At 42.3% G+C, this 12,913-nt stretch overlaps 1 protein-coding gene across 2 annotated transcripts in view; it reads right to left on the bottom strand.

Moving 5' to 3' along the window:
* Window positions 1-3,955: 3,955 nt before the first annotated feature.
* The window catches only part of si:zfos-932h1.3 (zinc finger protein 623), a 31,485-nt gene continuing 22,527 nt past the window's right edge, over window positions 3,956-12,913 (bottom strand). For both annotated transcript variants that reach the window (XM_060902911.1, XM_060902912.1), the window contains exons 6-9: window positions 11,088-11,229; window positions 6,612-7,365; window positions 6,450-6,478; window positions 3,956-5,618 (exon numbers count right to left, since the gene is read on the bottom strand). In XM_060902911.1, the coding sequence (XP_060758894.1) occupies window positions 4,234-5,618; window positions 6,450-6,478; window positions 6,612-7,365; window positions 11,088-11,229 (2,310 nt within the window). In that variant the 3' untranslated portion in view covers window positions 3,956-4,233. The remainder of the gene's footprint in view (window positions 5,619-6,449; window positions 6,479-6,611; window positions 7,366-11,087; window positions 11,230-12,913) is intronic.

Here is a 12,913-nt window from a genome sequence, read left to right as displayed (position 1 = left end):
GACGACCCAAGTTATCAGCGCTCAGTTCAGAAGCCTGCATCTCTGATGGTATGGGGTTGCATTAGTACGTGTGGCATGAGCAGCTTACACATCTGGAAAGACACCATCAATGCTGAAAGGTATATCCAGGTTCTAGAGCAACATATGCTCCCATCCAGACGACGTCTCTTTCAGGGAAGACCTTGCATTTTCCAACATGACAATGCCAAACCACATACTGCATCAATTACAGCATCATGGCTGCGTAGAAGAAGGGTCCGGGTACTGAACTGGCCAGCCTGCAGTCCAGATCTTTCACCCATAGAAAACATTTGGCGCATCATAAAACGGAAGATACGACAAAAAAGACCTAAGACAGTTGAGCAACTAGAATCCTACATTAGACAAGAATGAGTTAACATTCCTATCCCTAAACTTGAGCAACTTGTCTCCTCAGTCCCCAGACGTTTACAGACTGTTGTAAAGAGAAAAGGGGATGTCTCACAGTGGTAAACATGGCCTTGTCCCAACTTTTTTGAGATGTGTTGTCATGAAATTTAAAAATCACCTAATTTTTCTCTTTAAATGATACATTTTCTCAGTTTAAACATTTGATATGTCATCTAGGTTCTATTCTGAATAAAATATGGAATTTTGAAACTTCCACATCATTGCATTCCGTTTTTATTTACAATTTGTTCTTTGTCCCAACTTTTTTGGAATCGGGGTTGTATATGTATTCAGTGAATATACCCAGGTAAACTGAAGGAATGTAAGTGGCCACTTAAGACAGAGCTTAATCCCGAGATAACTATAAACAAGAGCTGCATGTCTATAATACAAAGTCAGGAACTGCAGTCTGAGCTGCTGAGTCTAACAGACTGAGATAACGATACAATGATTGTGTGAGTTGCATGTGAACAAGTCCGATAAGTCTCAGTTCCCAAGACTCAAGGGATTTCAAGTAGATTTTCTTCAGAGCTGTTACAAAAATTAACATCTCTCACAGACCTATCTAGTCGCTGTCGAAAAATCAAAGTGAGGCTCATCCACAAAACAGCACGTGTCCCATGTACATACGCAGGGTATAGTGAGTACAGGGATACACTCCCTATTAATGAATACGAGCAGTAGCCGGACAGCCGACATGTGTGTACACGTAAGCCTGCTGCAGCATCTTATCATTTTGGCTTGTGAACATGCATGTTAACGATACCATAAACATAAAAGGATGGCGCACACCCTTTACATGTAGCCTACAGTGCAGCCCGGTAATACAGTATGTTATTATGTCGATGCACGAAGTTCCGGCACCCTGTTAAAATCCAACAGGACTCACCCAACTTGCTTTTCACTGCTTTCATGTCACGAGTGAAAAAACCTAAACTAGGACCTAGTATTAAATATAAATTTATACCATAAACTCTTCAGCTCAATCCCACATAACGATTTGTTTGTTTTTTTTTAAACCTTATTAATTCAATAAAAAACAGCAGGCATATCTCGGTATCTACAATACTAAAAAAATTTTTTGGCCGGGGGAGGGGCATCCCCCCTTAAATCTGCGCCAGTGCTCTAGAACATCTCCGCTATCGGCCTGAGCCTGTCTTAAAGTGATCCACAAAAGGTGTCTGCTGAAATCTGGTAGATGTTTCGGTCTGTTTTTTTTTTCTCCCGTCTTTCTTTTCAGGTCTGTCGGTCATGGTTAAAAATGGGGACATTTCTGGGGACAGGCCACCAAAAACGGGGACGTCTGGTCCCCCTAAGCTATACAGCAGACTCGAGTCACAGCTATGGCTCCACAAGCATTTCTGTACGTGTAGATCTACGTATCATGATCATGCCTAGCGAGGCAGGCGATAGCATGGTACATTGCACATGGACAGGTCAAAGGTCGCTCCGACATAAACAACAAACATGACTGCCTCCAGTGAGTTTATGCCGAGATTCAATCTTAGCACTTTTAGTTTTTTGATGAGATAAATCAAATATACTATGCATGTGCATGGTATTATTTGATTACTATATGATATACATACGATTATTATTATTATTATCCATACAGGACACTTTTTCGATGGAATAAAACATGTTCTATTCCCTTCTAACAGGTTTCATTCAATTGGTTTGATAGCATGCAATATTGTTAGCATATCGCTTATCCTACATGTATTATGTCACTCTGCCCAATGGAAAATGAGCGTTGAATATAGTTTACGATATTGCATGGTTGTTAAGACAATATGATGTCAATGCGCACAAGCATTTTTGTGTTCACCGGGAAAGACGCATTGAACACCCGAAAGGCTACCAAAACTTCATTAGATATTCTTCACACATATTTACAAGAGAAAAACATACCAACGGACATCGAAAAACTGGAAAAGAGACACATTGGAACTGTAAAGCTTCCATGCTAAAGAGTGACTGTGACAATTTGTAAACAAACACGGCCGCCAGGTTTGCTTCGTAAAATATGGATTTTGAGAGAATTTCGAAAGAGAAAGACGCGTTGAACACCCGAAAGGAATGTGTATGAATAATAATAATAACTTTTTTCATGATATATCGTATACATTCCATTCAGCAAGCATGATACTGAACTCGTCTTCAACTCATTCAAGATCATGCTAGCTAAATGGAATAGATCTGATATACCACTCAACGCCAGCCAGTATTATTGAACTATTGAATTGATGCTATGTCTGAGTGGCCTAGAAGAAGTCTGCTTGAGTTGTAGCTAACGTGACTCTCCACAGGTGCCACTCAGATGCTTGTTCAGTCCATCATCATCTTGAGACCGGACTACTGTAGCCCACTCCTCATAGATTTTCACAGACCCTTGCTATCAACCCCCTGCAACTGGATCCATAACGTAGCTGCCGACATGTCTTCAGTTTCCCCAAGTTCTCCCGTATCACTTTATAAATGCTTTTCCTCAATTTGGCTTCCTGTATCTACCCGAATTAGATCGTGGCTGATTTAAACGTACCTATCTGAAGGCATCCCGCTCGGCATCACACTCCTTTGAACCTCTAGTTTGACACGACTCACCCCATCACTCAAATTACAAAGGAGACATGCATTAAAAGGTAGCCTGCCTTTCAGATTTTTCAAGCGTAGGTCATAAAAAGAATTTTCCCGACACCCAATTGTTTTTGCTTAGTGGACCAAAAGCTACCGAATTCGAATCACAGACTTCCAATTTTATTTTATTTAAATAGAACAATTAACGAATTTCAGGCCACATGGCCCTAAATTCTCTGCTATTTTTTCCTGCTTCACCATGACTCAATTCAAGATACTACGTCATGCATCACGTGGCGGGCTTTCCCCGTTCGCCCAAGGCATTGTGGGATACAAATTTGAAACAGGAGAGAAAAATGGAGGACGCGAGTGTGCGAATGAAACGTGAAAGAAAGACCGACTACAGTAACGGAAAGCGAGAAGAAAAGACGTTATGTTATACACGAAGGAAAGGAAACGCAGGACCAAACTAATAAATATCGGCGCTCAGCGAGCACCTCGGTGTGATCAGCTGTTCGTTTAGCGACAGAATGATGGAACTGTCAGTGCACGGTCAGAGGTAAACCTGCGCATGCGCACACACACGGACTTCTTCTGTCTGCTTGACTGCGCGAAGCGAGCAATTTCATGCACATTATTTGCTTTAATCCCCTCAAATTAAATAACTTCCCAGCCACAGAATGGCCTGATATTTTGTGAGATATTGCAGAAATAAACATATATCACAATGGCCAAATTTCAGAGGGAACTAAATTTAACCGATTTTATGAAATCGAAAGGCTGTCTAGCTTTAATGGAGACGACAGTGCATCAAAGCGCTTCTTCAAGTCACTCTGTGTTTGATTACACCATCAACCAAATCGATGAAAAATTTTTTTTTGATAATACATGTTGCTATAATGCAGGGGAGAAAAAAGTAATTTATAAACCAGCACTACACGACTTAATTACCCTTATCTTTATTTAGGACTGTGCAGCTGAAGCAAAAGAAAGTATGGAAAAAGAGTAAATAATACACCCTCGTATATTCTGTGCTTCAGAATATAGCCAAATACAGATGAAGAAAACATCATTGTTTGTTCCAGTGCACATTCTCACACACCCAAAAGGTTAAGTACTGAATAGCAGTTTAAAATGCATTACATAATGAATCCATTCCACATCATTGCAGAAACAAATTGAGAATATAAATAAGTCTACAATCACATTTCCACCAAGCCTATCATATTATGAGAGGGTATCGGTCATGTCACCCTCTGTCAGCGTGGACTCTTGGACTTCCTCTGTATGGCTAACATCTTCAGGGCACTTTGTGTTCTCCTCCCCTGTGTGCGTTCGCATGTGGTTCTTCAGTTTGGATGTGCTAGCGTACATTTTGGGACAGTAGCTGCAGGTGTACGCCCTCTGCTGGCCATGTGTGCGCCTGTGACGCGCCAACTCCGAGGAACTCCGAAACTTCCACGGGCACTCTGGGCACACGTAGGGCCGCTCTCCTGTGTGTACGCGCTTGTGCAAGGCCAACTCCGCTGATGTCAGGAAGGTCTTCTCGCAGTGAGAGCATGCGAAAGGTCTCTCGCCCGTGTGCATCAAATGGTGGCGGTTCAAAGCGAAAGGCTTGGAGAATTTCTTGTCGCAGTAGTTGCAGGGATACGGGCGCGTGCCGCTGTGGCTGAGAACGTGCTCCCGCAGGGCCCGCTTGGACTTGAAGCTCTTTTGGCACTGATTGCACAAATGTGGCCTGGTATCCGTGTGCGACTTGTCGTGCTTGAGGAGTTCTCCGAGCGACAGGAAGCGCTTGCCGCACTGCGAGCACAAGAACGGCCGCTCTCCTGTGTGCATGCGCTCGTGTCGACGCATGATGGAGAGCAGGTTGAATGCCTTGGGACAGTGAGGGCAAGGGAAAGGCCTCTCACCCGTGTGAGTGAGCTGGTGTTTCTGGAGGCTGGCACGGAGCGTGAAGCTCTTCCCACACAGGTTGCACTGATGCGGCCGCTCACCCGTATGGCTCAGCAGGTGACGCTTGACATCAGCCTGTCGCGAGTACGTCTTGTCACACTGTGGACATTTAAACTTGCGGTGCACGCGGTGGCTCTGTCTGTGGACGGAGCGCTGCAATAAGGTGTCAAAACCTTCACCACATTGTTCACAGAGATACTGTTGAGTAGCGCTGTGCGTTTTCCGATGCTGCACAAGAGCAGCCGCGCTGGGACTGGCCTGGCCACAGATGGAGCAGTAGTGAGGCAGCTCACTGGCATGGCTCTTCTTATGGTGGGCAGTCAAGGCTCGAAAATTGACGAACTGGCTCGGACAGAGTCGGCAAGAGAACGTGGCTTCGCCGTGAAACTTGCGGCAGTGCTTAGTCAGGTCCCATGCATGCTGGAACGTCTTCTCACAGTGAGCACAACGGAACGGACGCTCACCCGTATGAGTCAACTGGTGGCGCCGGACATCAGATGTGCGCGTGAACTTGCGGCCGCACGTGTTACACAAGTAACGGGCGCGAGGATTTTCTGCCGTTTCTGCTTTATGGGGTCTTGGTGGAATCAGATCATGAGACGAGACTGGAGTGTTCATGCCATTGTGTCCAGTCTCGAGTGACTTGGACTTTCCATCTAAAAGAAGCATACATACTATAAATATGTCGAGAAGGTACAATCCACATAGTGGATTTACTTCGGTTAAAAACTTTCAAATCAATAGGTCAACTTGTACTCGTGTTTATATTAAATATTAAATAAATATGTCATAAATGGCAAAAGTTTCCATCCCGTTTGGTAATTAAATGAGGGTAAAAGAGGAACCGTCCTTAAGGTTTACAATTTATCCATCCGCAACTGCTGTTTAATTTGCGCTAGCGCAAATTATGACTCTCACTCAGGCTCTTTCTACTTTCTTCTTCCTTCTTATTATTCTCTTAACATTTTTTAGGACGCTATTCCTCCCTCAGTTTTCAACCAATCATGAACAAATTTCACAGGAAGAAAACCTCTGGGCTGAATTACGTTGCTTTTGGTGCTGATCTGGATCACCGAACCAGAACGATCCATGAAAAACGGGATTTTTTTTTTTAATCACTTACAACTGTCAATTTTCATGATTTTTTCAATGTTTAAATTTTGTTCAGTGCATCAGGGCACAACTTTTCCTTGACCTTCAATTGACAAAGGTCAGATAGCACAAATTACTGTGACTTTAGTCAGTCTCTATTTATATTTTTGTTCATTATGAATGAAAATAATGAAATAACATTTGTGAACCCATACATACGCCATCATCAAATTCTCGGTCTTTCATTTTGTCCTGGAGGGATGCAAATTTTTGCACATTGTATATACAGTAAACCGATTAGACGTAGAAACTTAATTAACAGTACAATAATTATAGCTACTTCTGACAGCCACATGAGTGTTATACGGTACATTGATATATATTTTGGGATGTACCTGCTTTTTCTCCAATATCTTCAGTTTTCCTGTTAAAATTTAAAAAAAAAAAAAGATAGTAGTCAGTAAGACAATTAATTAATAAAACAATTTATAAGGCTAAAACTAATGTTGAAAATTATATAAACTATTAAAGACTATGTACACAAGTATTTTCCTTACCTTTCCTCTGTGACTTTTTCTGCTTTGAGTCGTCCCCCTCGTCTCCCATTCTGAACCACCTTTGGAGTTACGGCGGTCTTCCTCGGTCTTCCACGCCCCCTTCGCTCTGGTACTGCTTGCTCCATGCTTGCTAACGGCAAACTTTCATGCTTAGTAAGAGTAGTGTTAGGTTCTCGGTCATTCTCCTGACAACCGGAAGACTGCATAACATCTTTCTTGCTCTCCATAAGCTCTTTATTTTCACCTTCTCCATCAGATTCGATTCCTTCAGGTTTTATGGACAGTGAGTGATCGTTACCCGTGGTCCTGAGATCAGTGAAGGATGCTAATCCACCACCGTCACTGATGTCACATTGTGTAGATTTCTCACAAAGACTTTTCTCCTCCTCGCGGTTCCTGTTGCTCTCTGGATCTTTGGGAAGTTCGAGGTGTTGGCTCACAGTAATCATCTCCTCTTCTTCGACAGCACTTTGGGTGCTGAGAACTGCCACCATGGCGCTGCTTCCAGCGTGCACCTCCATGCACCTGTCCACCGATTCTTCAGCCACTTCATTACTGCCCAACTCAACCTCTGTGTAATCGGTCACAATGATGGCCTCAGAGCCCAACTGACCGAGGGCACTCTGGCTCAGGATGGTCACAGTCGTCGGCTGGATGTGGTAGACCATGGGGTTGGTGGTGACCGGTATGGGTGTCGATGGAGGGACAGAAAGCGAGGAAATTATACAGTTCCCTGAAGTAGCAGGAAGAGTGCCTGAAGGTTCAGTAGAGTAAAGAATAACAGTAAATACAACTTCAGTGTGGCCAAAAGTATGTGAACACCTGACCATATGTGGTTCTTCTTCAAAGAGTTTGGAAGCACACAACTGTACACAATGTCTTTGTATGTTGGAGCATTACAATTTCTCTTCACTGGAACTAAGAGGCCCAAACCTGCTCCAGCACCATAATGCGCCGGTCAACAAAGTGAGCGCCATGAAGACATGGTGCACCAAAGTTGGAGTAGAAAAACTCAAGGGTCCTGGACAGAACCCTGACCTCAACCCCAGTGAACACCTTTGGGGTGAACTGGAACACTGAATGCACCCGAGGCCTCCTCGCCTAATATCAGTAATGCTCTTGTAACTGAATGATCACAAATCCCAACAGCCACGCCCAAAAATCTAATGGAAAGCCCTCCCAGAAAAGTGGAGGAAAGGGATAATGGGAATAATTGGAATGGGATGTTCAACAAGCACATATGGATGGGTTTGGTCAGGTGTCCACAAACTTTTGGCCATGTAGTGCATGTTAAAAGAAATATTGTATTGATTTTTTTTTTCCAAACTTAATACCAATCTGTATCATATGTGCAATTACCATGGACAGGAACTTCAACGTGGCATTTCCTGAAATGAAACCCCATGTGTTTGGGACAGTCTCGATAACTGCTCTTAAAAATACTCCATTACATCAGAGGCATTTAGCAGACACTTATCCAGAGCAACGTACAATAAGGGGGTACATGAGCAGAGAAGGTTAAGAGCTTTGCTCAAGGGCCCAACAGTGGCAGCTCGTCAGCGCTGGGGCTTAAACCCATGACCTTCAGGTCAGCCTTAACAGTTGAGTCATATCAACCTTCGAGTAAACAGTATTATTGGCCAAGATAATCACCATAAAATACAGATACGGAATTAGAATTTGATTTTATTCTATCCAATTATTTATAGTATTTGTAACTTCGGAGTAGGTTCATAAATAAACGTACGATTAAACGTTTATCCTTGACTTGCAAGTGACATCAAAGCAAAATAGGAACCCGGATATCGGCCATGTTGATGGATATACAAATGTGGGGTCAAGCGACATTCCATACAAAACAGTCACGCTTGCACAACTCTTTGTTTTTCTGCTGCTTTAAGCGTTCTTTTAGCTTTGTCATATCTTTGTGCTGTATATAGTTGTGGTCACAACAGTACTCATGACTGTGGCACGTTCTGATTTTTTAGAATACCGTCCATGATTCGGAAAGAGGGCGGGGAAACTCTGAGGCTTAGTACGGAGAGGAGAGGAGACGAGCACGGCTGAACAACATTGGCAGGCCTGATCTAACAGAGGCTAAAACCAAAACAGCTCGTGTTTGCAGTGATCATTTTATCTCGGGTGAGATTCAAAAGCTTTCTTGATAATATCATGGAAGAATTTTATTTCGTCTTGCTAGAATTTTGCTATAAAATGAGCGTTCTCTTGTCGTGCTTATAATTTTATAATTATAAAATTGTTATAATTTGAGAGTGGTTGACCTGAAATAAACTGAAATGTGATTTGTGAGCTAGAGACTTGTCAAAATTTCACACGTCATCTGTTGTTTACACATAGAAGTAAACTAAATGCAAAAGAAGCCCTAACTTACCCTTGCAAGTCCAACTGCTTTATCATCATTTACTGGTTTAATTAATAAGATATTTACCCACCCAGAGACAAAAGAGGTTATCGGCTTCCATGCACTTACAGTGGGGCAAAAAAGTATTTAGTCAGTCACCAATTGTACAAGTTCTCCCACTTAAAAAGATGAGAGAGGCCTGTAATTTTCATCATAGGTACACTTCAACTATGAGACAAAATGAGAAAAAAAAATCCAGAAAAATCACATTGTCTGATTTTTAAAGAATTTATTTGCAAATTATGGTGGAAAATAAGTATTTGGTCAATAACAAAAGTTCATCTCAATACTTTGTTATATGCCCTTTGTTGGCAATGACAGAGGTCAAATGTTTTCTGTAAGTCTTCACAAGGTTTTCACACACTGTTGCTGGTATTTTGGCCCATTCCTCCATGCAGATCTCCTCTAGAGCAGTGATGTTTTGGGGCGGTCACTGGGCAACACGGACTTTCAACTCCCTCCAAAGATTTTCTATGGGGTTGAGATCTGGAGACTGGCTAGGCCACTCCAGGACCTTGAAATGCTTCTTACGAAGCCACTCCTTCGTTGCCCGGGCGGTGTGTTTGGGATCATTGTCATGCTGAAAGACCCAGCCACGTTTCATCTTCAATGCCCTTGCTGATGGAAGGAGGTTTTCACTCAAAATCTCACGATACATGGCCCCATTCATTCTTTCCTTTACACGGATCAGTCGTCCTGGTCCCTTTGCAGAAAAACAGCCTCCATGCTTCACAGTAGGTATGGTGTTCTTTGGATGCAACTCAGCATTCTTTCTCCTCCAAACACGACAAGTTGAGTTTTTACCAAAAAGTTCTATTTTGGTTTCATCTGACCATATGACATTCTCCCAGTCCTCTTCCGGATCATCCAAATGCTCTCTAGCAAACTTCAGACGGGCCTGGACATGTACTGGCTTAAGCAGGGGGACACGTCTGGCACTGCAGGATTTGAGTCCCTGGCGGCGTAGTGTGTTACTGATGGTAGCCTTTGTTACTTTGGTCCCAGCTCTCTGCAGGTCATTCACTAGGTCCCCCCGTGTGGTTCTGGGATTTTTGCTCACCGTTCTTGTGATCATTTTGACCCCACGGGGTGAGATCTTGCGTGGAGCCCCAGATCGAGGGAGATTATCAGTGGTCTTGTATGTCTTCCATTTTCTAATAATTGCTCCCACAGTTGATTTCTTCACACCAAGCTGCTTACCTATTGCAGATTCAGTCTTCCCAGCCTGGTGCAGGTCTACAATTTTGTTTCTGGTGTCCTTTGACAGCTCTTTGGTCTTGGCCATAGTGGAGTTTGGAGTGTGACTGTTTGAGGTTGTGGACAGGTGTCTTTTATACTGATAACGAGTTCAAACAGGTGCCATTAATACAGGTAACGAGTGGAGGACAGAGGAGCCTCTTAAAGAAGTTGTTACAGGTCTGTGAGAGCCAGAAATCTTGCTTGTTTGTAGGTGACCAAATACTTATTTTACCGAGGAATTTACCAATTAATTCATTAAAAATCCTACAATGTGATTTCCTGGATTCTTTCCCCCCAGTTTGTCTCTCATAGTTGAAGTGTACCTATGATGAAAATTACAGGCCTCTCTCATCTTTTTAAGTGGGAGAACTTGTACAATTGGTGGCTGACTAAATACTTTTTTGCCCCACTGTATAAGCCTTCATTTGAGATTTGTCGACCCACGAAGTCTGCCAAACCAGATAGAACATGATATCTGGGTACTTGATGGTCGGTAGAAGCGTCTTATCTTCAGAAAAGTCTGACTTTTTTTTAAATAATATGGGTCAAAACCACACATCCATCTTCTCTTCGTATCGAATCTTCGCTCGACTGTTCAAATCGTGATAATACTGAGAAAATCCAACATTATTTACAGACGCGCTTTCAGCGGCTGCCATCCTAGCTGCTTTGAATATCCACCATCATGGCGGACGCTCATGACGTAGCACATTTTGATCACGTGGTTGCAAGTCATCATGTGTAGGACACTTGAGGGTCATGTCTTGTACGGTATAATAAACCACAGCACACACAGACGTTAAGATACACGTTACCTAATGTGGAACCTTTGGCCCGGTTGTGATGGTCCACGTTGCCGATGACTGTGTGTTGCTGAAACAGAGCTTTCAGGTGTTTTGGTTCAGACTGCATGCATTCATCCAGACCATCAGGGGCAGGAGTGAGCCAAGATAAAGTCTGGAACGCATTCAATTTCATTCAGTTCATTTCACAGCATTCAATAGTAATGTTCAGTTCTACTGATTAACACCAAGTTTTTAACTAAAAGATTACACCAAAATGGTGTTGGATTCTCAAAACCGATTGGTCAGAATGTGCTGATTAATTTTCTATAACAGCATGACTCGGATAGTAGTGCTTATCATTTCGATAGTAAAAGGTATTTCACAGTTACTTGTATGACAGACACATAATTAAGTGCAATAATAATTATTAAAAATAACAAGTATAATTATTAACATGGTGAAGTTTTCTGTAAGTAGAAGTTTACTGTTAAGACAGTATTTATATTAAAATATTCATGGCATGTATAAAGGGACGGCATGAAGTTTTTCAAAATGTTTGGCCCATGTTACACAGAGTATTTATAGACCCCTTCGCAGTAAACGTCATTCATACGAAAGCAAAAATTGCGCGTGCAGCCTGGACCCAAAAAAGACTCAGCGATGCCTAGTTGTTGTGTTGTTGGGTGTCAGAATCGTAGCAGTGATGGGGTTAAAATGTTCAGAATTCCAGCAGGATCTCACCCATTCAAAAAAAAAAAAAAAAAAAAAAAATCGCCGACGTCTATGACTACAAGCCATCAAACGTGTAGACTGGGATGAAAGCAATATCAAAAATGCGCGGTTTTGCAGCGCCCACTTCATCACAGGTAAGATCAGGCTATTTATTAAATCTTTCTTTTTTATTCTTTCTAGTCTTCGTTTATTGATGTAGCAAAATACTTTGGTAACGTTTGTCTGATTAGCTGGGTCATAGTTACACAATGTAATGAATATTGTTAGCACGTTAACTTAGCTTTGCATGCAATTTTGTTTGTAGGAGAGGTCTTGCTTGACTCAAGCAGTCCAGATTTTGTGCCATCATTATTTGTGTGCCGAAAATCACAATTTTAAAGCAAGGATGGAAAGGTAAAATTGTGTGCCCTCAGTCTAAATGCCAACTTACGTTGACTGCTCTAACCTAGCTCCCGCCCCGTTCAGTTTCATTTCTGCTCTCTGCCTCTCGCTTTTTACGCAGCTCTGATTTCTCTTAGCTGCACTCTTTACACTATCATTCCTTTCATGCCATTACCTCCTGCAAATTGCTGTTTAGTGTTGGTATTTGCTGTTGTAGCTAAAGCCACATTGCCATCACATCACTGGCATAATTTGATTAAAACAAAATGAATATGAATGTCCCATTGTTAATCAAGTTGTACATGCCCGCACATAACAATCATATGCGTCTAAAGACTTGTAGGCACGAAGTTTTTCGTGGGTGTACACTGAAGTCTTGTCAATAAGGTACGAGTATATATCTGGCCATTGTATACCAGGGAACTTACTAACATCGTCCGTCCACTCTTTAATTAAATGCGGATCCGGTAGGCGATGTCCACTTGTTAGAGTTAACTTATTTATGTAGCATTCTCGATCTTGTAACGACAATTGTTTGGCATAATCTGACAGCTCATAATGCTGGTCTATGGGCAGCGCCATTGTTTCTGGGTCCAGGCTGCGCGCGCATCCTGGCAACGGTCAGTTTGTTTACAAACATGCGAAGGGGTCTATACTCTCATTTTGAAAAGAAACGGCAGCCGATAAAGCAGTCTTTTATAAACGTAAACTGTCATTTTAAAACTAATGATAATTAACAGTTA

This window comes from Neoarius graeffei, chromosome 21 (assembly GCF_027579695.1).
Source record: "Neoarius graeffei isolate fNeoGra1 chromosome 21, fNeoGra1.pri, whole genome shotgun sequence".
Classification (NCBI taxonomy): Eukaryota; Metazoa; Chordata; class Actinopteri; order Siluriformes; family Ariidae; genus Neoarius; species Neoarius graeffei.
Note: the sequence above shows the minus strand (reverse complement) of the source record. Positions and strands in the feature narration are given on the sequence as shown.